The sequence below is a fragment of the Aquarana catesbeiana genome, linkage group LG05 (genome assembly GCF_042186555.1).
Source record: "Aquarana catesbeiana isolate 2022-GZ linkage group LG05, ASM4218655v1, whole genome shotgun sequence".
NCBI classification, from domain to species: Eukaryota; Metazoa; Chordata; class Amphibia; order Anura; family Ranidae; genus Aquarana; species Aquarana catesbeiana.
Genome location: NC_133328.1, coordinates 622,144,923 through 622,166,120, shown reverse-complemented (window position 1 = coordinate 622,166,120; position 21,198 = coordinate 622,144,923). Strand labels below are relative to the sequence as shown.

General features: G+C 41.3%; 1 protein-coding gene across 7 annotated transcripts in view; it reads right to left on the bottom strand.

Annotated features, from left to right (window-relative positions):
* KHDRBS3 (KH RNA binding domain containing, signal transduction associated 3) overlaps positions 1-21,198 on the bottom strand; it is a 210,197-nt gene that overhangs the window by 108,669 nt on the left and 80,330 nt on the right. For all 7 annotated transcript variants that reach the window (XM_073632282.1, XM_073632281.1, XM_073632284.1 and 4 more), the window contains 3 exons: positions 8,392-8,522; positions 3,868-3,984; positions 1,766-1,912 (listed from right to left, as the gene is read on the bottom strand). In XM_073632282.1, the coding sequence (XP_073488383.1) occupies positions 1,766-1,912; positions 3,868-3,984; positions 8,392-8,522 (395 nt within the window). The remainder of the gene's footprint in view (positions 1-1,765; positions 1,913-3,867; positions 3,985-8,391; positions 8,523-21,198) is intronic.

Below are 21,198 nucleotides of genomic sequence, written 5' to 3'. Positions count from 1 at the left end.
CTGGGGGGGTGGCACCATTAATAGGGTGATGCAGGAATTGGCAGGAGGAAGTGTATGAGAGGCAGAGGTGCTGAAGGTTTTTCTGCTTGTAGACAGCAAAGTTCTGACTCACCATCCATCAGAGACTTTTTGATATTTTCATTTTTTTTGGGGCGGGGGGGGATTAAGCAACAGCAAGTTTAACCATAGTATATAAAATCACCACAATCAATACGATGTATATATAATATCCCCATTATTTTAAGCTTAGTTTTGGATAGCATAGGAAGGGGCCATAACCCCTATCAGTTTTTTGTTTTTTGTCGGTGTGGTCCACTAGAGAGATTTATCCTTCCATTCCTGTCTTGAAGACACAACAAGCAATGAGAGAAAATTAAAAAAAATGAGGGGAATTCCTATGTTAGACTGCAAAAAAAAAAAACTTGACGGGGGTATGGGGTCCAATCGCAAAACTGCCCAAAAACACCAAAAAAGTTTGCCTTTACATATAATTTAAAGCACACTTTCCCAGCTAGGGTTCTGCAGAACCCCAGGGTTCCTCCAAAGGTTGCTAGGGGTTCCTTGAGATATGAGCCCTTTATGCCTCTCAGATAGGCAACCACTGACACCAATAACCTTTTAGGCTGTCTGTAAGAGTGGATTCTTTCCAATGACCACTAATACAATGAGCATTCTTACACTAATCACAAATGTGTGAAGCATTCTTTCTACCAATGTAAGGGACATCCTTCCCCCCTGACCACCAATGTAAAGAGCATTTTTCCCACTGATAACTAATGTAAGGAGAACTCTTCCCACTGACCATCAATGCAAAGAGCATTCTTTCCATTGACCACCAACGAAAGGAGCATTCTTCCCACTGATCACCAATGTAGGAAGCAGTCTTTCCACTTAGCGCCAATGTAGGAAGCAGTCTTTCCACTTAGCACCAATGTAGAAAGCATTCTTCCCATTGACCACCAATGTAAGGGGCATTCCTCCTACTCATCACCAATATAAGGTATATTCTTTCCACTGAACACCAATGTAATGAAAATTCTTCCTATGACCACATAGATAATGAACTGTGAGCCGTAGTAATTATTGCCATTTGTTACCTGAGGCCTGAACATTTTTTCAAGGGTTCCTCCATGTTAAATGGTTGAGAAAGAAATACCCCAAAATAAGTACTGAAATTACTATTATTTTACAGCATAAACTTACAGTATATTTTACTTTCAACAGTATATAACCACCTAAAACATGGAAAGTAGAAACAACATGAGCACACAAGCCAACATGCTAACTTCCAAGATACACCCTTGAAGGATTTGCAAAGGTGTTACATTAGTAAAGCTTCTATTTTCTGATGAGTATAATACTGGTATTTATTCATACTACTACAGGCAGTCCCGAGTTACGAACACCCGAGTTACGAACAACTCCTACTTATGAATGACGGCCACTTGTGCTCCACGCTGGTCCTAGATACCTCTGAGCACCTCCAAACACATCCCACACTGCAGTACTACATGGCCAGAAGAGCCCCAGATAACATAAAAGCACCCGGAACATCCCACATCCACGCACAGGCGGACGTTACACTTATGAATGCAGTGTTCCACCCGGAAGTTACACTTACAAATGCAGTGTTACGACTTACGAACAACTTCGACTTACGAACAAGCCTACAGTCCTTATTGTGTTCGTAACTTGGGGACTGCCTGCTTAAAATTTACAATAAAAAAATTAAAATACAAGAAATGAGAACCTTCCAAACACTTACAGGAATAAGGAACTTCTTGATTTCTTCCAAAGCATGCCCCATCCTTGCGTAGGCTTCTGCCGGAGGAGCAAAGACCTCAATGAGCACATGAAGGTCATCATTAAGATGAAAGTATTTTGCTTCTCCACTTTTTCGGAGCTCTTCCTCCTGCAACAGAAAATGATGATTCTAACTACCCACACTTGAGAAACTTGTTACTGGTTTATAAAAAGTGCCTAAAGAAATAGCAGATTATTATTCTTAAAATAAACAGCTGTTACAGTCGCTAAATATAGCCAATGAAGGTTTTTTTTTTCCTCATGCTTGTATTGTGGAAGCAGCTAATTTCCAAGCAACTGAACCCTAAATAAAGGCAGCCTAAAAAATATCTGTCCCCATCCCCTGTACAGCCTGTGTAATGCAGAACTGGGAAAGCTCCTACTACATCATGGAAAAATAAAACTATTTTTTCTGGATTAGCTATGACTTGTTAAGAATGCATATCCAAAACAGGTCCCATATTTTTTAAATAATTTCACATGTGGATGTTTTTATGTTCCATGAAAAGAGTGCTCCGAATATGCAGTAAGGTTATATTATATAACTAGTTCAGATTTAAATTTTAGGTCTTTGAAGAATGTGTATAGCCAAACCTGTATCTGACTTGGTCTCAGCAGAGCTTAAGGATCGGAGAGGGAGAAGCAGCTCAACAATCCAATTAGTTGTGTTGCAATGCTCATGGGCCAATAAGGAAAGAGCAAGGAGCAGAGTAACACAGAGCTCAGTCTGCTGCTTCTTCTTTCACTGTCCAGCCATAGGCTAGAGGAAGGAAAAGACCTATGTGTTGCTTAACAATCAGGTCTTCTGCCCTGCCAGACAGGGCTTTACCAAGTAAAACAGCTCCCCTATATATTTCATCTGTATAATTACCCTATTTAGCTATTTGGTTAGAGTTCAGCTTTAAGGGATAGCTGTTAAAATCCCTTAAATCTTTCACGTGCTTCTCCAGGTTACTGACTCACTAGTAGTAAACTAACGTTAAAACAGCCTTAAAATGTTTCGTTCTTTTCTCCTTTTGTCATCTCTTTTCTATGATACAATGTATTATTATTGACAAATTGACAATAATACTATTTAAATACTGCTACTAATAATAGTAATAGTAAAAGTGTAATTCTGGAAGAGGAAGAAGACATAATTACATTATTATTATTTTTGTCCCATTATTATTATTAATAATAATATTATTATTTATAAAAGATGATGATGATAATGATGACGATGATAATTATTATGTGTAAATAGTCTAATCTGCGCTAACCCCACCACCCATGTGAATAATACCTACATAAAAATAGGTTAGGTAAAAACCATGAAACATTGTAAATTCAAAAAATGAATTAAGTGAAAGCTGCTATCTTCTGGCAAAACTAAATATTTAATTAAGACACAAGATATAAACACAAAAAAAGACTATTAAACCATTAATGTGAAAAAAGTGCAATACATGAAAAATCACAAAAAAGAAAAAATATATTAATTATTATTAATTATTATCCTCATATAAAAGTCATGACTAAAAAAAGAAACATAATAATAATAATAATAATAATAATAATAATAATAATACACAATTTTACACAATTTTTATTATTATTGTTGGTGATGTTAATGAGGATGGTGATTATGATTATTATTCTCATAGAAAAGTGATGAATGAAAGTGAAACATATTAACAATAATCATAATAATAATAATAATACAGTTTTAAAAATAATTTTTGATAGACAAAAAAGACGATGGTGATCATCATCCATGTTACTATTCTTATTCTTATTATCCTCATAGTGATGACTGAAAGAGAATATTAATATTAATAATAATAATATTGATAATAATACTTTTTTTATTTTTGGTAGACAAAAAAGATGATGATGATAATAATAATAATAATAATAATAATAATAATAATAATAATAACAACATTATTTGTGTATTATTATTATTATTATCTTTGTTGTCTACATTTTATTTAAAATATTTTTGTATTACTATTATAATTATTATTTATTTATTTTTTTTAAAGTAGATTTTTGTTTGTTTTAGGTCACGCATGACATTACCTTGGCTTTATCCCTCATGGACCCTTTTCCCAGTATGGACATCTTCGTCAGTGTGTCTTCTTGCAATCTTTTCAGAGAATTACCACGAGGGCCCAAGAGTTTACCAACAAAGTTAAACTGTACAAAAACAAAGAAGAAATTACATGTAAAAATGTTGATATATAAGAAAATGTACTTTGACCAATTTTAGTAACATGGCATAATCAACTAACCAATTACTGGCAGCTTAGCTTGGACTGCTGTGTGATCCACAGAGTATAACTAGAGGATTCAGAGGGAGCCGGCTGACAAGGCTTGGCATAAGGCCCATCTGACACAGCATCCAAACCTCTCCGATAAGGTCGCAGCAGAGAGGTGAATCCCGCCACAGAAGGATAATAAGCCAAGCCAATGTGCACACAGAGGGACGGCTACTCATAAGGTTTAATTAAAATTAAAAGCAGCGGATGAGGAGAGGAAGGGCGTGCGCCTGGGCTGCACTTAGAGCAGTCAGATGTAGACAGGGCTTCCGCAACCTCTGAAAGTGGACCGTTCAGCAACTTAAAAAGTCTGCAGAAATTAATTGCCGGGGGGAGCACTGTGATCTTTGTTGGAGATCTCTCCCTATATGCCCTGAGAAGTACATATATCATTTTATGAGTAAGAACATAAAGAAAATAAAAGAACAAGATTGCAATTAATAAAAAGAACAAAATAGTAGATTAAACCTTAGAACTACACAGTCTGGCAGTAAATCTTATTTTGTACCATTCAGTCCATGGCTTCCATCAGGAATACATTGTTTGGTAGTTACCCTGTGATGAGGCAAAAATTATCTCATATGTATATATTGGTCGTACTAATAACTTCACTTAAAGAAGGTGCTTCATGATCCCTCCAGTGTCTGACTATTGATAGTCTGGTGCTAGAACATGAGTCACTGTAACCCTCAAGGCCATTGAGATGGATTTCATTCCCAGGGATAAGATGACCAAACCTGCTGATAAGGGGATATGTATCCCTAGGATTTGTGAGAGTAATCTAAAGATTGATGTCCAAAAGGTGTGTATGGCTGGGCATGACCAAAATATGTGAAACAACGTGCCTCTAGTTCCACAATTCCTCCAGCATAGTGGGGAAGTCTGTGTGTCAAATCTGAATATTCTAAAGGAGGGGTAGGCAACCTCGGCCCTCAAACTGTTTTGAAACTACAAGTCCCATGGGATATTGCAAGACCCCAACAATCACAGGCATGACTCCTAGAGGCAGAGGCATGATGGGATTTGTAGTTTCACCACAGCTGGAGGGCCGAGGTTGCCTGCCCCTGTTCTAAAGGGTGTTAAGTACCATCAAAGCAGTATTTTTTGGGTTAATTCCCATAAGTTAACTCTTTGTTGCTGCATAAGTAATATTGAGTGCTTTTTGCCATTGCTCTGGGGTGTACAAAGTATCCATTTCCTGTTCCCATGCTTTAATAGATAACGACTTAGTGAATACATTCTTATTGAGCATATTATAGAATAAAGGGATACCTTTAATGCTTGTGGTGGGTCTGGTGAGATATAAAGATGTTCTCCATGGCAGCTAGGTAGAGGTATTTGAGTTGCTACGGAGAAAACTAGTAATCTAAAAGATACCCGTATTGGTTGGAATCCTCTAATCGGTATTCCATTTGTACAGCTCTAAACATTTTAGCGGTAGGACCTACCATATGATTGTCTACTACCTTTATCCCCTTGAAGACCCAATGTGCTATATGCAGGCCTGGGTTGATCATGGGTAGATCACTGCACAGAGCAGGTAAGTATAACATGTTTGTCATTTAAAAAACAAAAAAACGAGACTTTACAATTACTTTACGATGTGCAATGATCATGTAGTTCATGGTGTCATTCATTGCCCTGTATGTACAGCCTATAGTAGAGTAAATCTTCATATTCCAGTGTCAGAAATTTCTGTTTGTGTTTAAACATGAAACATGCCACATGACACTGAACAGGTTATCACATGACCTCTGTCTGTAGTCTAAGAACTGACTTCCCGTGAAGAAGCTGCATACAGTATTCCCCAATCCTTGGGCCTTTCGGTCTACTGATCTGCAGGTGAGAGTTAATCAGTAACTAAATCTGACACAGACACCAGCAGGCAGAGCTGTGAAGGGAAGAGATGTGTTTTCGTCACATTAGCGCTCCCACATTTGTGATGCAATGGAAATGGTGAGGCATTTAGTGAATAGAGGCAAGCTAGGTAAATGAATACATGGACATAGGGGAATCGGTCAGCCATGACACTGACATGACAGGACTTCAAGTTTTTTATGGTCACATGTAAGCACTTGTAAGGAACAGCCTGATGCACATGCTGGCTGAAGAAACTAAGTCTCCAGGTTTTTTTGTCTATATGCACTCAGGTGCAAAAAATAGCTTTGGACCAGTATCCTGATTATGGTAGACCATGCCTGTATAATGTAAGTTGACATTTTCATCTCCCCCCCAGTGTGCCTGTGATGGGGTGACAATGCAGGAGCACAATTGGAAGACTGTTGCCAACCCATAACAAAAACCTCTGTGGCAGGATCATCAGGTATTTTTTTGGTATTAGAGAGCTGCAGATTTAAAATGATTGACTGGTTAAAAGTGTTAAACGAGTATGGATTTTTTTTTTTTAAATCATACTTACCTGGGTGGGTGCAGCATTGATTCAATGCTGCTTCTATCCTGAGTGATCAAACACCAATGATCGCTCAGTTTTCCCTGCCGCGGTGAGCAGAGAGCCGTGACTGTCAGTCACCACTGTCTGCACCGCCCCCCTAGGAAGAAGCTGGCTCAGGCTCTCAGCGGCTCACTAAGAGGCTGAGCCAGGTGCTGGTCCAGGCTCCTGGGTGGATCCCTACCATATGGTTGCGATGTTTCTGCAGCCTGGACTGGCTTCATCACATCAGCTGACAGTGGGCTTTAGCCCATTGTTGGCTGAAAACAGGTCACAGGAGTGCAGAACTAACTGCACTCCTGTGATCCACAGAAGTACAGCCAAACGAGCTTTGGCTGTACTTCTCTTTTAAAGCAATTAAACACTCCTTTGTCTCAAAACCAAACTCCAATCATGTACACTTTCTTCTACATCCTGCAAAGATGCCTGTTTAGATGCTGGATTAGTAGAGCCTGTAATTCTGGGTTGGTTGGAATTACTGTAGGTGCTGTAGATCTCATAGACCCCAGGGCTGAGGCCATGTCTCCACCTCCGTCTCCTCTTGGCTATTCATTAAAAAAAAAATTGGTGCCTTGTGTTTTGTAAATAAATGGTCTGGGGGAGAGGAAGGCGGAGATACTACCTACATCCGAGCAGGCCAAAAGTACATAACTCAAATGATTAACACATATGCAGATTTCCTGACACGGAGGATGGAATTATGTAACTAGAACAAGGTAGTTCAAACCTCCAAAACAGCAGCAGCACTACAGACTTATGTTTTGTGCAATCACAGTGGGCGTTTAGGGTGCCAGCTCAAAAAGTCAGTCTCCACTTGCTATGGATGAATAGGAGCCACACACCAAATATCTCTAAGGGGAGATTTACTAAAACTGGTGCAGATCACTCAGAATCTGGTGCAGATGTTCATAGAAACCAATCAGCTTCCAGGTTTTATTGTCAAAGCTTATTTGAACAAGCTGAAGATAGACACTGATTGGGTACTATGCTGATGTTGTACAGGCTGCGTTCGAGTGTGCACAACAGCCCATTCATTTGAATGGGCTGCTGTGCCTCGCAAAGCGCAGGGAAAAGGTCCCTGCACCTTTCCAGAAATCACAGCCCGCATGGTAACCGCACTACAGTGCAGTTGCCAGTGCGGGTGCAATTTGCAGTGCGGGCGACGTGCCATTAAGAATAATGGCACGCACGGCACCTGCCATTAACGGCACCCGCCCACAGGACCTGTGCTTTGTGTGTGGGTGGTTGCAGCTGCGGGACAAAGTGCAGGTCCCACACTGGCTTCCACCCACACCAGTGTGAACCAAGCCTTAGTATATCTCCACCGAAGTGTTCTTTATTGAACCATCAGTAGTATGGCTGCTTCCATTATGTCCCTGTCCAATTATCACCTTTCTTTAATGCATGTTACCGATACGGCTTGATTACAAGGAAAGGTGATCCCTGGGCAGGGACATCATGGAAGCAGCCATACTACTAATGGTTCAATAAAGAACATTTAGAAGGAAGATATATTTGGTGTGTGGCTCCTATTCATCCATGCGTTAAAACAAGGTGGTTCCACAACTTTCACACCTCCCATCCTGTTCCTGGAAATCAACCTCTGCATTGACATGTTTCATGGATCTGGATGTTTGTGCTACCTGTGTTGATAAAAATAATGGGCTATGTTCCTGATACCCACAAGGACTGAACATGTGGCTTGGTGACGTTACGAAACATCTTCAAAATCACAAAACAAGTCCAGTTGAATGTGACTACTACTACATATACAATGACTTGAACTAATGAGGACCATAACAGACACTAGAAAAAAAAATAATGTGTAATACTTACTTTAGGAAACTGTTTAATGGGAATGAGTACTTTTTGTGCCACCTTCATGTTTTTATTGATCACCACATCAATATATTGGTCTTCGTTGCTGTCTGAGTCCTCCTCCTCCCCCTTCTGTATTTTTTCAATTTCTAGAAAAACAAAGAAAAAAACAAAATGACTGTTAAATTACTTTACATTTTAAAGTTGTATCTCATTGTTAGTCAGCGAGAAAAATAACCCTTAAATTGGAGATCAGGGGAAAAATGCCCTCCTCTTACAATGATAGTCAGAATGCCACCTGTACATACAGAGATAATTTGTGTCACCCAGTTAGCTCTGCTAAGTGGCACTGACCCCAAAACTATGCAGGCACCTTTATGTGGGAGGTCAGTCAGCTACAGTTCATGGAACTGGTTTTCACAGAACCCTGGTTGGTTTAAATAATCAATATACATTTCAGGTGTGTAGAGTCTTTCCTTTTTGCAGAGCTATAGTAGGAATGGAATTTAGAGGGCATATAGATATTGGCACTACTTAAAAAACGTATATGGAAGCATAACATTCATTGATTGAATATAACAAACACATATAACACCATATCCAACACTTTAGTACATGGTTCACATATACTGTATTTTCCATATGACTACATAATGGAAGACAACATTTCACATGTCAGCTCAACACATTTCAAATTATCATATATCTTCATCAGGAGCACAATCGAATGCGATACATGTGGTTGAACCCAGTAATTTAAGAACAAAAGATGTATGTATATCCTGAAGAGTAATAGGTGTGAACCATCATTTCCAAAACAAGGCAAGGAAGAGAAAGAAAGGACCGACGAACACCCAGTTCTTACAAAAGGCACATCATAGAAAGCTGCCAAGCCAGTCATTTATTACATATAATACTCCAGCCCTGATATCCAACAACCTCCAGTAGGCTGTTGTATATAGGGGCTGGAATATTATCCTTCTGTGTAGCATACTGGCAGGGGACAAACTCTTTTGCTGCGTACACACAATTGGATTTTCCGACGGGAAATGTTGGATGTGAGATTGTTGGCGGTAAGCCCGACTGTGTGTATGCTCCATCAGACAATTGTTGATGGATTTTCCACCAATAAATGTTGGCTAGCATGTTGTCAAATTTTCCGCCAACAAATGTGTGTTGTCGGACTTTCGGATCGTGTGTACGCAAGTCCGTCAGACAAAAGTCAAAAGTACAAACACACATGCTCAGAATCTAGGACGATCCGGAAGCTCTCAGTCTTGTAAAACTAGCGTTCGTAATGGAGATATCACATGACTATTGAACTTCCTTTTTATTGGCTCACCCTATGTCTTGTACGTCACTACGTTCGTAATTGTTGGCCAACATTTGTGTGACCGTGTGCATGCAAGACAAGTTGGAGCCAACACCCTTCGAACAAAATTCCACGGCTTTGTTGTCGGAAAGTCCGATCGTGTGTACGGGACTTTAGACTTTAGAAAAAGCAAGAAGTGTAAGACTTTGCACAACTTTTGTTTTGATGCACCTTGGATGTATTTAGCTGATTTTGGATGACTTGGGCTTTAAAGTAGATGAAAACCCCAAGTACATAAGATTTCATTTGTTAAAGCATTGCGTATGATAGAGCATGATCTATGTACTATCAATTTTTTGCCTCCAATTTCTGAGTATCCTTCAGCCTTTTTGCAGTGATATTCTGTCTACACCCACTTGCTCCAGTGGAGGTTGCACATCTTTGGAGCTTCCTGATGGTGACAACATTAGTCCATGCCAACACAATGAGCTGCGACACAGCAACTTATGGTCTCCACTGAAAGCATATGTGGCATAGTGTCCCAGGCAATTGGGATACGACATGCCTGCCTGGTTCTTGTAGTTAAATGGTTTGGTTTATTTCTTTTACTTTCTTACTTTTTCTGTTTTTTTTTTTTTCTCATCTGATCTTTTATAATGAATCTTGATGTGGCACAAGCGTTTTTTAAGTTTTAAGTAATGTGTCCCTAGTTTGTGACTCTCTCTTTAAACATTTCCCCAGTTTCCATCCCTATAGCATAACTAGAGTCTCTAACCCTGTAGTATGTCTACAGTCTTTGATCATTTTCTGTTGGGTGTCCGCAGTCTCTGAGTTTTCTGTTGTGTTACATTCACTTAATATGTGTGGCCCTTTGATGATGTCAGAGGTTGTACTTTTAGCCTCCCTCTCATAAAAGTTGACCACCACTGCTCCATAGCTTCTGCCTGCCATAGTTCCACTATAAATCAGCTGTGCCCAAGCTTTACACTTCAAAGCCCTTGTCTCCCGCTGCCTGAAACATGCTCATTTGAAAGAGGGTTGAAAATAATTGTTGTAAGCAAATAGAAAAAAAAACAACTTTATCACAATGACACATGGACATGAAAAATAGAACAGCGCGCCGCACTGTTGACATAAGTTTCAAACAAAATTGCCAAAAACATAAATAAATTGCAATGCAGAGTTCAATTCAGAGGAAAAAGTGATGACACGGCTCCCAAAGCGATCTCAGGCTAATTCATCTCTGTTACAAATGGTGACTTTTTAAACAGGAAGCCTCTGAAACCTTTAAATTACAAAGCCAGCGAGGCTGCCGAGTCTATTTGTTCTCCTTCACGTTGTTTCACATCATTAAAGGGCAACTGTACATAACACCAGAGAATGGGGGGATGGTGGAGCAGATCGAGAGAGTGGACCGGGTGGGATACATTCTCCAGCTTGAACTTTTTTTTAATTATCTAGTTTGAGGACCCATTCGCTTTAAAGCACTGCACTGCAGTGTGATAATGCACATGTATTGATGTGCGTTCTGGCACATGTTAAAATGTGTTGCATTAACCACTTGCCTACCAGGCACTTATACCCCCTTCCTGCCCAGGCCATTTTTCAGCTTTTAGCGCTGTCGCACTTTGAATGACAATTGTGCGGTTGTGCTATACTGTACCCAAACAAATTTTTTATCATTTTTTTCACACAAATAGAGCTTTCTTTTGGTGGTATTTAATCACTATTGGTTTTTTAATTTTTAACAAAAAAAAAGATCAAAAATTTTGAAAAAAAATGTTTTTTACTTTTTTCTGTCAGTAAATTTTGTAACTAAGTAATTTTTCACCTTCACTGATGTGCGCTGATGAGGCAGGACTGATGGGCACTGATAGGCTGAACTGGTGGGCATTGATGAAGTGGCACTTAAGGGCACTGATGAGGAGGCACTAATATCCCGCACTTATGGGCACTGATAGGTGGCACTGATATGTGGCACTGATGAGCACTGTTAGGTGGCACTGATGGGCACAAATAGGCGGCACTGGTGGGAACTGATAAGCGGCACTGGTTGGCACTGATAGGCGGCACGGATAGGCAGTACTGATGGGCACTGATGGGCATTGATGGGTTGCACTGATGGGTGACATTGATGGGCATTGATCGACAGCAGTGATGGGCATTGATGGGCAGCACTGATAGGTGGCACTGATTGCCACCACTGACTGGCATTGCTAATAGGCACTGATTTGTGGCACTTGTGGGCACTGATTGCTGCCACTGTTGGGCACTGATTGCTGGCATTGGTGGGCAATGGTGGGCACTGATTGGTGACACTGTATTTCTATATTGTAATCAGGGCACTAATGATCAGTGTCCTGATTACATTCCTAGATGTCCCCCTGCATGGAGATGCCGCTGATTGGCTCTCCTCACCACACACTCTGTCAGTGTGAGGCGAGGAGAGCCGATTACTGGCATCTCCATGTTTACATGTGATGGGCTGTGATTGGACACAGTCGATCACATGGTTAAAGAGCCGCGGATGCGGCTCTTTACAAAGATCGGGGTTGCGCCGCATCCTAACGTGCCACGATCGCCGCACTGTGTGCCCACACGGGTGCGTGAGAGCAGCTGTTCTGGGACGCCATCATATGACGGCATCCCAGAATGAGAGCCGCACCACCCCGCCGTCATTTGACGGTGGGCGGGCGGCAAGCAGTTAAAGCAGTCCATGCATTATGAATGGGCTATCAACACAAAGCAATGAAAGAAAGACCCTTTTTTCAAAACAGAGCACACCACAATGCATGGTGAATGCCTTGTGGCTCTACTGTACAAAACATCGGGTGACATTTACAATGAATGGCTTGCACAACGAATGGCTTTCACAAAAAATGGCTTTCACAATGAATGGTTTTAACAATGAATGGCTTTCACAATGAGTGGCTTTCACAATAAGTGGCTTTCACAATAAGTGGCTTTCACAACGAATGGCTTTCGCAATGAGTGGCTTTCACAATGAGGGGCTTTCACAATGAATGGCTTCACAATGAATATCTTTCACAAAGAATGGCTTTCACAATGGGTGGTTTTCACAATGGATGGGTTATACAATGAATGGTTTTCACAATGAATAGTTTTCTCAACAAATCTTTCATAATGAATGGTTTTAACAATGAATAGCTTTCACAAATCAATGGCTCTGACGTCACGGGGAATGCCACAGGGAAGTCCCCGTCAAGTCCCCGCGCATCAGAGGGGGGTGGGGTCACTGGGTGGCCCCGCCCTCCGTTATTTAAGAACCGTCAGAAGAGGAGAAGCGTCACACAGCGGGAGCCTCCCTTCATAGTGGATGCGGAGTGGCCCAGAAGATGAAGGGAAGAAGACACCACAGAGGAAGATGCCGGACGAGAACACCGGAGGAAGAACCAGAAGAAGAAGAAGATGGAGGAAGAAGCCGAAGAAAGATAGAAGATAGAAGATAGAAGAAAGAATATAGAAGATAGAAGATAGAAGAAACATTTAAATAAAGGAATTGTCAAAAACTGTCTCTTGTCATTTTAACATTTTTGACACTTTTTTTGTGAAATGGTAGGGGTACACAGGGGGGAGGGCCGGGATCTGGGGGGTCCCCTTGTTAAAGGGGGCTTCCAGATTCCGATAAGCCCCCCGCCCGCAGACCCCCACAACCACCGGGCAAGGGTTGTAGGGATGAGGCCCTTGTCCCCATCAACATGGGGACAAGGTGTTTTAGGGGGCTACCCCAAAGCACCCTCCCAATGTTGAGGGCATGTGGCCTGGTAAGGTTCAGGAGGGGGGGCGCTCTCTCGTCCCCCCCTCTTTTCCTGCGGCCTGGAAGGTTGCGTGCTCAGATAAAGGTCTGGTATGGATTTTTGGGGGGACACCACGCCATTTTTTAAAAAATTTTTGCACGGGGTTCCCCTTAAAATCCATACCAGACCTGAAGGGTCTGGTATAGAGTTTGAGGGGGACCCCACACCATTTTTTTTTTTTAAATTTTGGCCGGGGTTCCCCTTAATATCCATACCAGACCTGAAGGGCCTGGTATGGAATTTAGTGGGACCCCCCACGTCATTTTTTTTTAAATTTTGGTTCGGGGGTTCCCCTGTGGGGAATTCCCATGCCATTTTTATCAATGAACTTTTATGTGTATTGTCGGACCGGCAATTTATTAATAGCCGCGAGTAGTTTTAAATGACTTTTTTTCCTTTGAAATGTCATTTTGCTGTCAGACTGTTCTAAACACGGGAAACATGTACCCCTTTACAGGCATACCATAGACACCCCCAGGTACGAAATGTAAAGGAATATTACACGTTTAGTGTTTCACTTTAAGCATTATTAAAATCACTGCTCCCGAAAAAACGGCCATTTTTAAAACTTTTTTTTGCATTGATCCATGTCCCCTGGGGCAGGACCCAGGTCCCCAAACACTTTTTATGACAATACCTTGCATATAAGCCTTTAAAATTAGCACTTTTGATTGTTCATGTTCGTGTCCCATAGACTTTAACGGTGTTCGCGTGTTCGAATGAATTTTTTGCCTGTTCGCATGTTCTGGTGCGAACCGAACAGGGGGGTGTTCGGCTCATCCCTAGTTTTCACAATGAATGGTTTTCACAATGAATGGTTTTCACGATGAATATCTTTCACAATGACTAACTTTCACAATGACTATCATTCACAATGAATATCTTTCACAATGAATATTTATTACAATTAATATTTTTTACAATGAATGGCTTTCACAATAAATAGCTTTCACAATGAATGGTTTTTACAATGAATGGCTTTCACAATGAATAACGTTTTTCGATGCATTTTTGCTGCATTTACTAGTTGCCTGACTCCAATCTTGCACCTGAAAAACATGGACATATGACTCAAAAAGCGCACCAAAAACACAACCACGGTGCATTTTTGATGTGTTTTCCACTCATTTCAATTAGGAGGTGCGTTTTTAATGTGCTTTTTCAAACATGCACCAAAAATACAACATGAAGGACTTTTAAAAATGTTCCAAAAGTGCAGTGCATTGGTGTGAAGAGTTCCATAGGGTTTAAAGAGATACATTTTTCGTGCATTTTTGTTCCACTTTTTAAACAACAAAAGCAAATCAATGTGAAAGGGCCCTTGGGGTTTTACACTGCTCAGTTAAAAAAAATGCATCTAAAAATGCATATGCATTTTGGATGCATTTCCAGTGCATTTCTGGTTGCCTGATTCTCAGCATGCACCTGTGAAACATAGACACATGACTCAAAAAACAAAACCGTGGTTCGTGTTTCAAGCTTATTTGACACATTTTCTATTCATTTCAGTAAGGAGCTTAATTTTTGGTGTGGTTTTGAAAAGCACACCAAGAGAGCACCAAGCAGGGCCTTTCTTTGGACACCGGGAACATTTGTTTGATATTCACATTAGACTTTGTTCATGTAAATCTTAAACTCTGGGCACCCTGTTCTTGTTGGGCGCAACCTTACTGGAGCCAGTACACATAGGCCTTAGAGCAGGCGGATGAAAGATCCGTGTCCGTTCCCGCTATGCAGAGTGAACACGGACACAGCCCACTGTTCTCTATGGGGCAGTTAGATGGAAATGGATCACCTCTCCGTTTCCATCTGACTGTCATCTGATCTGCTAGACAGATGGGGAATGATCCCCATCCGTCTGTTTTTGGCGGATCGGATTCAGGCAAGTGTAAATTGACACATGTCCGTTTATATCCGCCTCCCCATGGAGAACAATTGTTTGTCTGATCAGGCCCGTCTGAAAAACAGACAGCAAGACCTGATCGGTCCGCTTGTGTGAAAGGGGCCTTAATCCAATTGACCTGCAGATAGGCTAAATTCAGTGCCTCATTTTCACTTGCTTCAAGATTAAAAACCTGACAGCAATTTCCACTCTATCCAAAGCAAAAAAAAAGAGCTTTGGCTGGAGATAAAGCTGAAGTATGGGCAAAAACTTTATTGCAACATTAGCGAGATACCAATATGGTAGCTCCAATGATGAGCTCTACTAGTGGATTCTCTCTTTGAAATTGTTATTTTTATGCAGGGTGGACGGTGATACTACCAGTGGAGCACACATTATTAGAGATACCTTATTGATACCTAACTTGACTGACTTGTAAAGCGCTACCTATGCGAACTGAATCGCCTCAGGGTGCTTTTTGCTGCCGGTGTCCATCTGCGGTATAGTGAGGTCCTTACCCCATGGGGTCCCGACACGTTTACAAACACATACACCTACAACATGCACATATTTGGCCAATTTTTTTTTCGACAGGATCTAATTAACCTACCAGCATGTCTTTGGAGTGTGGGAGGAAACCAGAGTACCCGGAGGAAACCCATGCAGGCACAGGGAGAACATGCAAACTCCAGGCAGATAGTGTCGTGGTTGGGATTTGAACCAGCGGCCCTATTGCTGCTAGGTGAGAGTGCTAACCACTACACCATTGTGCTACCCTGTGCTAACTAATGTCCCAATAAAGTTTTTGCCCACACTTCAGCTTTAATCAAGCTATGATATATTATTTGCTATATAAGGTATTACAGTTAGTGGCAAAAGCATACAGTATGTAGCACTATCCTCGATGGGGCCACTGAGATTACACAGGTTCTTTCCCCAGTTTAGATGCAGCCAGGCACACAGCAGCAGTCCATCCACTCTGGCTCAGTCTAGGAGTTGTATTTTTCAGGTTTCAGGTAATAACATGAGCACAAATAGAGGCAGATTTGAATAGACCACGGTTCACGGCTGGGGACCATGAAATAAAATGAGCACAAGTAGAGGTGGGCTTGAACAGACCATGGTTCACGGCGGGGGATCACGAAACAAAGGGAGCACAAATAGAGGCAGATTTAAACAAAAAGAGCACAGTTCAGGGCTGGGGACCATAAAACAGAATAAGCACAAATAGGGGCAGACTTGAATAGACCATGGTTCACAGCTGGAAACCATGAAACAACATGAGCACAAACAGAAATGGACTTGAGTAAACCATGGTTCACGGCTGGGGACCATGAAATAAAATGAGCACAAGTAGAGGTGGGCTTGAACAGACCATGGTTCACGGTGGGGGATCACAAAACAGAATAAGCACAAATAGAGGCATACTTGAATAGACCACGGTTCACAGCTGGAAACTATGAAACAGAATGAGCACAAACAGAGATGGACTTGAGTAAACCATGGTTCACGGCTGGGGACCCTGAATTAAATCGAGCACAAGTAGAGGCAGGCTTGAACAGACCATGGTTCATGGCTGGGGATCATGAAACAAAATGAGCACAAATATATGTGGATTTGAATAGACCACAGTTCACGGCTGGGGACCAGGAAACAACATGAGCACATATAGAGGCGGATTTGAGAGGAGCACGGTTCAGGGCTGGGGACCATGAAACAAAATAAGCACAAATAGCAGCAGACTTGAATAGACCATGGTTCACAGCTGGGGACCATGAAATAGAATGAGCACAAATAGAGGCAGACTTGAATAAACCATGGTTCATGGCTGGGGAACATGAAAAAAATGAGCACAAACAGAGGTGGACCTGAATTGACCATGGTTCATGGCTGGGGACCATGAAACAGAATGAGCACAAATAGAGGCAGACTTGAATAGACCATGTTTCATGGCTAGGGACCGTGAAACAGAATGAGCACAAATAGAGGCAGACTTGAATAGACTACAGTTCACGAATATACTTTGGTGCAGATAAAGAGTCTTTATTCACAGGCTACTGGCACACAATTAGAGGTACAGACTCCAGCAAGGTAGTCCAAAGGGCTCCCAAAGACTAGCAGCCCCTCTCCTCTTAGCTCCCAGATCCATCCCAAGGGAAAAAATACAATCTCTTCAGAATTGCAGACTATTTAACAGCAGCCTAGCTCTATTGGGCCCCCCCCCCCCCGACCCCACCCCAGTGATTGGCTAGGCTCTGCTGAATATTCAGACTAAATATTTTAATTCTCCTGCCCTAAGCTCTAGAAACTTCTTCTAGAGGCAGCAGGCGGACAATTAAACTCTCAGCCCGTGGAGCAGACCAAACCAAGCAATCACTGCTCCTGATTACTGCAGAAGCCAAAAATCTAAATTTGCCAAGCAGCCTATCTGTGGGGGTGCTACACAAAAAACCCTGGAAATCAACTGTCCAGAGTTCCCTGTTCCTTTAAAACATTTTCAAGAGGGAACCCTTCATTTTCTGGCTACAGGTTTGAGGAAGCTTAGCACTGTGCTGTCCTGCTTACAACTATGGGCCCAGTCACATTACCTTTGCTCCTTGAAGAGCGATCCATGACAGGCAGTAAGGGGGCATTGTATTGTTTCCTGAGGGATACGGGATGAGCTCATCAGTCTGTTGCTGCTGCTTCTTCTTTAACTATCTACTGGTGTTAGGAAACAGATGCAGAAGTTTATGAGTACCTGCGGGGCCTAGATCTTGCCATGGTGCCTAAGGAAGAGCGTGAACAACTTGAAGCTCCAATTACCCAGGAAGAGGTAGCAAGAGCAATAAAAAGTATGGCCCTGGGAAGGAGCCCGGGCCCCGACGGATACTCCATCCTGTATTATAAAAGATTTCAAAAGTTTCTGATCCCCAAACTATGTGAATATCTAAATACTCTGGCAGAAGGAGAGACTTTGTGGGAGGAATCATTATTGGCCTATAAAACTCTCATTCCAAAAAAAGGGAAGGATCCAGCAGCCCCAGCGAGTAATAGGCCAATATCTCTGTTTAATACAAATATAAAGATTTTTGCTAAAATAATTGCAGAGAGATTAAATCCGTTATTACCGAGCTGGATACATAATGATCAGGTAGGATTTGTAAAAGGGAGAGAGGGAAGGGATAACTGCCTTAAGTCGATATTTTTGATCCACAAAGGGGGTAGGCCCTAGTCGCATTTCTGTCGATAGATGTTGAAAATGCCTTCAACAGGGTAGACTGGGGGTTTATGCTTGGAACATTAAGATATCTAGGTTTGGGGGTTAGGATGATGAAATGGATATCTTCTTTCTATCATCACCCAACAGCTAAAATTAGAATAAACGGGAACATATCCTCATACCTCAAACTATTTAACGGGACAAGGCAGGGGTGCCCCCTCTCTAATGCTGTTTTTTAATGGCATTGGAACCTCTGTTAGCAGCAATCCGTAAAAATACAGATATAAGAGGGGTGAGAGTTGGGGAACGGGACTACAGAGTAGCCGCTTATGTGGATGATTTGCTTTTTTATGTCTCCAAACCTAGGATAACAATTCCAGTTAAATTAGAGGAGCTGAGTAGATATGGAAAGTTGTCTAATTTTAAAATAAATATGTTCAAATCCAAGATTTTGAACATTACTATCCCAAGGGAGGAACAACTAGCAATTCATCCTAAATTCCCCTTTGTATGGTGTAAGGAAGGATTGGGGTACTTGGGAATAAAATTGACTGCACCTTTGGGGACTATGTTTTAGGCCATCTATATACCAGTGCTTAATAAGATCAAGGAATATTTGAAAAATCTGAGATATAAGCCTCTCTCATGGATAGGTAGAATTAATGCATTAAAAATGAATATCTTACCCAGGATGATTTACATCTTCCAATGATTCCAATAGCGGTACCTTTAGGAAATAGTGGTAATTTTAGGAAATTAAGATCAATGGTACTAAAATATATATTGGTACATAAACGCTCTAGGATTACATATGCAACATTGGTGAAGGAAAAAAGGGCAGGGGGACTAGCAGCACAGGATTTCGAGAAATATTATCAGGCGATTTCTGTCTTCCGGATTGCAGAGTGGATTCATAACAAAGAGGGGAAAAGTTGGGTAAATATAGAGATAATACAAAGTAAGGTAGATCTACGAAAGATGGTCTGGATACCATGGCAGCATCGGGATTTAGCCACTAGCTCAAACCCACTAACTAGAAACACTTTTAAGATTTGGGATGGGTTAGGGAGACTGCACAACTTGGAATACAATTCACCACTAATGTCTATATTAGGTACAAATTATTTTAAGCCAGGGAAAGAGGAACACATACATTTCATTAGATGGGCAAAAGAAGAGCAAATATTACTGCAAGATGTGATGAAAGGATTTATGCATATGCTGAAATCACACAGAAATGGGGAAATAAGCCACTAGATAAATGGAGGTATGCACAATTAAAGCACTTTTTCACAATCACTACCACAACCATTGCGGGGAAAAAGGACACATGAGGTTAATAGAGAAATTATTTTGCTCTCCTCTTAGTTTAAATCAAAGTATGTCTAATATTTATACAATTTTGATTAAGGAAGTAGAACCTGAATCCCCCCCCCCCCATCTGGGAAAGTGGGAGGAGGAGGTTTTCTTAGGGATGATGAACATAAAAGGAAAATTCTTAGGACAGCTTGTTTCCTGTCAAGTGATATAAGGACAGTGGAAATGTGCTATAAACGTCTGGCAAGATGGTACATGACCCCTCAGAGAGCGCACAGGCTTGGGGCAGAAGGACCTCCAACTTGTTGGAGGGGATGTGATACCCCGGGGACCTTTGCACACCTGTGGTGGGAATGCACAAAGATACAACCTTATTGGGGTAGAATTATAGCAGCGATTCACCAAATAACGGGAGAACAGATTCAGAATGATCCCTGGGAATGTCTATTTCATGATACGAAAAAGACGGTGTCCCAATACAAGAATGCCTTAATTCCATAATCCCAAGAAGCCCCGAATATGAAGAAGGAGTGGGTAACAAGAGTGGAAATGTTGAGAGCCATAGAGGAAACAATTCATAGAGTAGAAGACTCGTTAGATATACACTGGAACATATGGGGAAAATAGATGGAGTTTAAGGGTTGGAGGATCTTGCTGGAGGTTTAGGGGTTTGGGGGTAGGGGGAGGAGTGGGGGTTTGCTTCTTTTATTTTTTTCGGGGGTTGGGGGAATAGGGCGAATAACCGTATATTGTAAGTAATGTATGTAATAGGGAATCTGGATACAGGAATGTGATATTTTATTATATGTATTTATGTATCTTTGTTTATGTAATAAAAGTGAGAGGACCAGTAAGGGTTACTACTGAACTGCAACAAGGAAAAATCAGGTCTCCTTCCCTGACAGACAGGGCTGCGGTGTGTGGCATAGTTGTGTAAATCTCAGGACTGGATGGTAGGAATGCAAATCCTTTTTCAAGTAAAACCACTATGATATGTATTTCATCTCTGCATTTAGCTGTTTGCCTGCAGTTCAGATTTAACTGTGATATCAGGCTTTTCTACGCTTCAGTTCTCCAAAGTACGTTGTATGAATAAACCTGTGTGTTTGTGAAAGCATACCCCTTGCCAACTAAACCCCCCCCCACGTTTTGCATAAAACCTGCTGTACGTCTCCACAAATCCAGCACTATGTATTATATGACAAAATAATTACTTTTTTTTTTTTTTTTTTAAACAAATGGCTCTCAGATCTTTAATCAGATTTTCAAGGTTGAAAGGGTATCAGGATTTGTG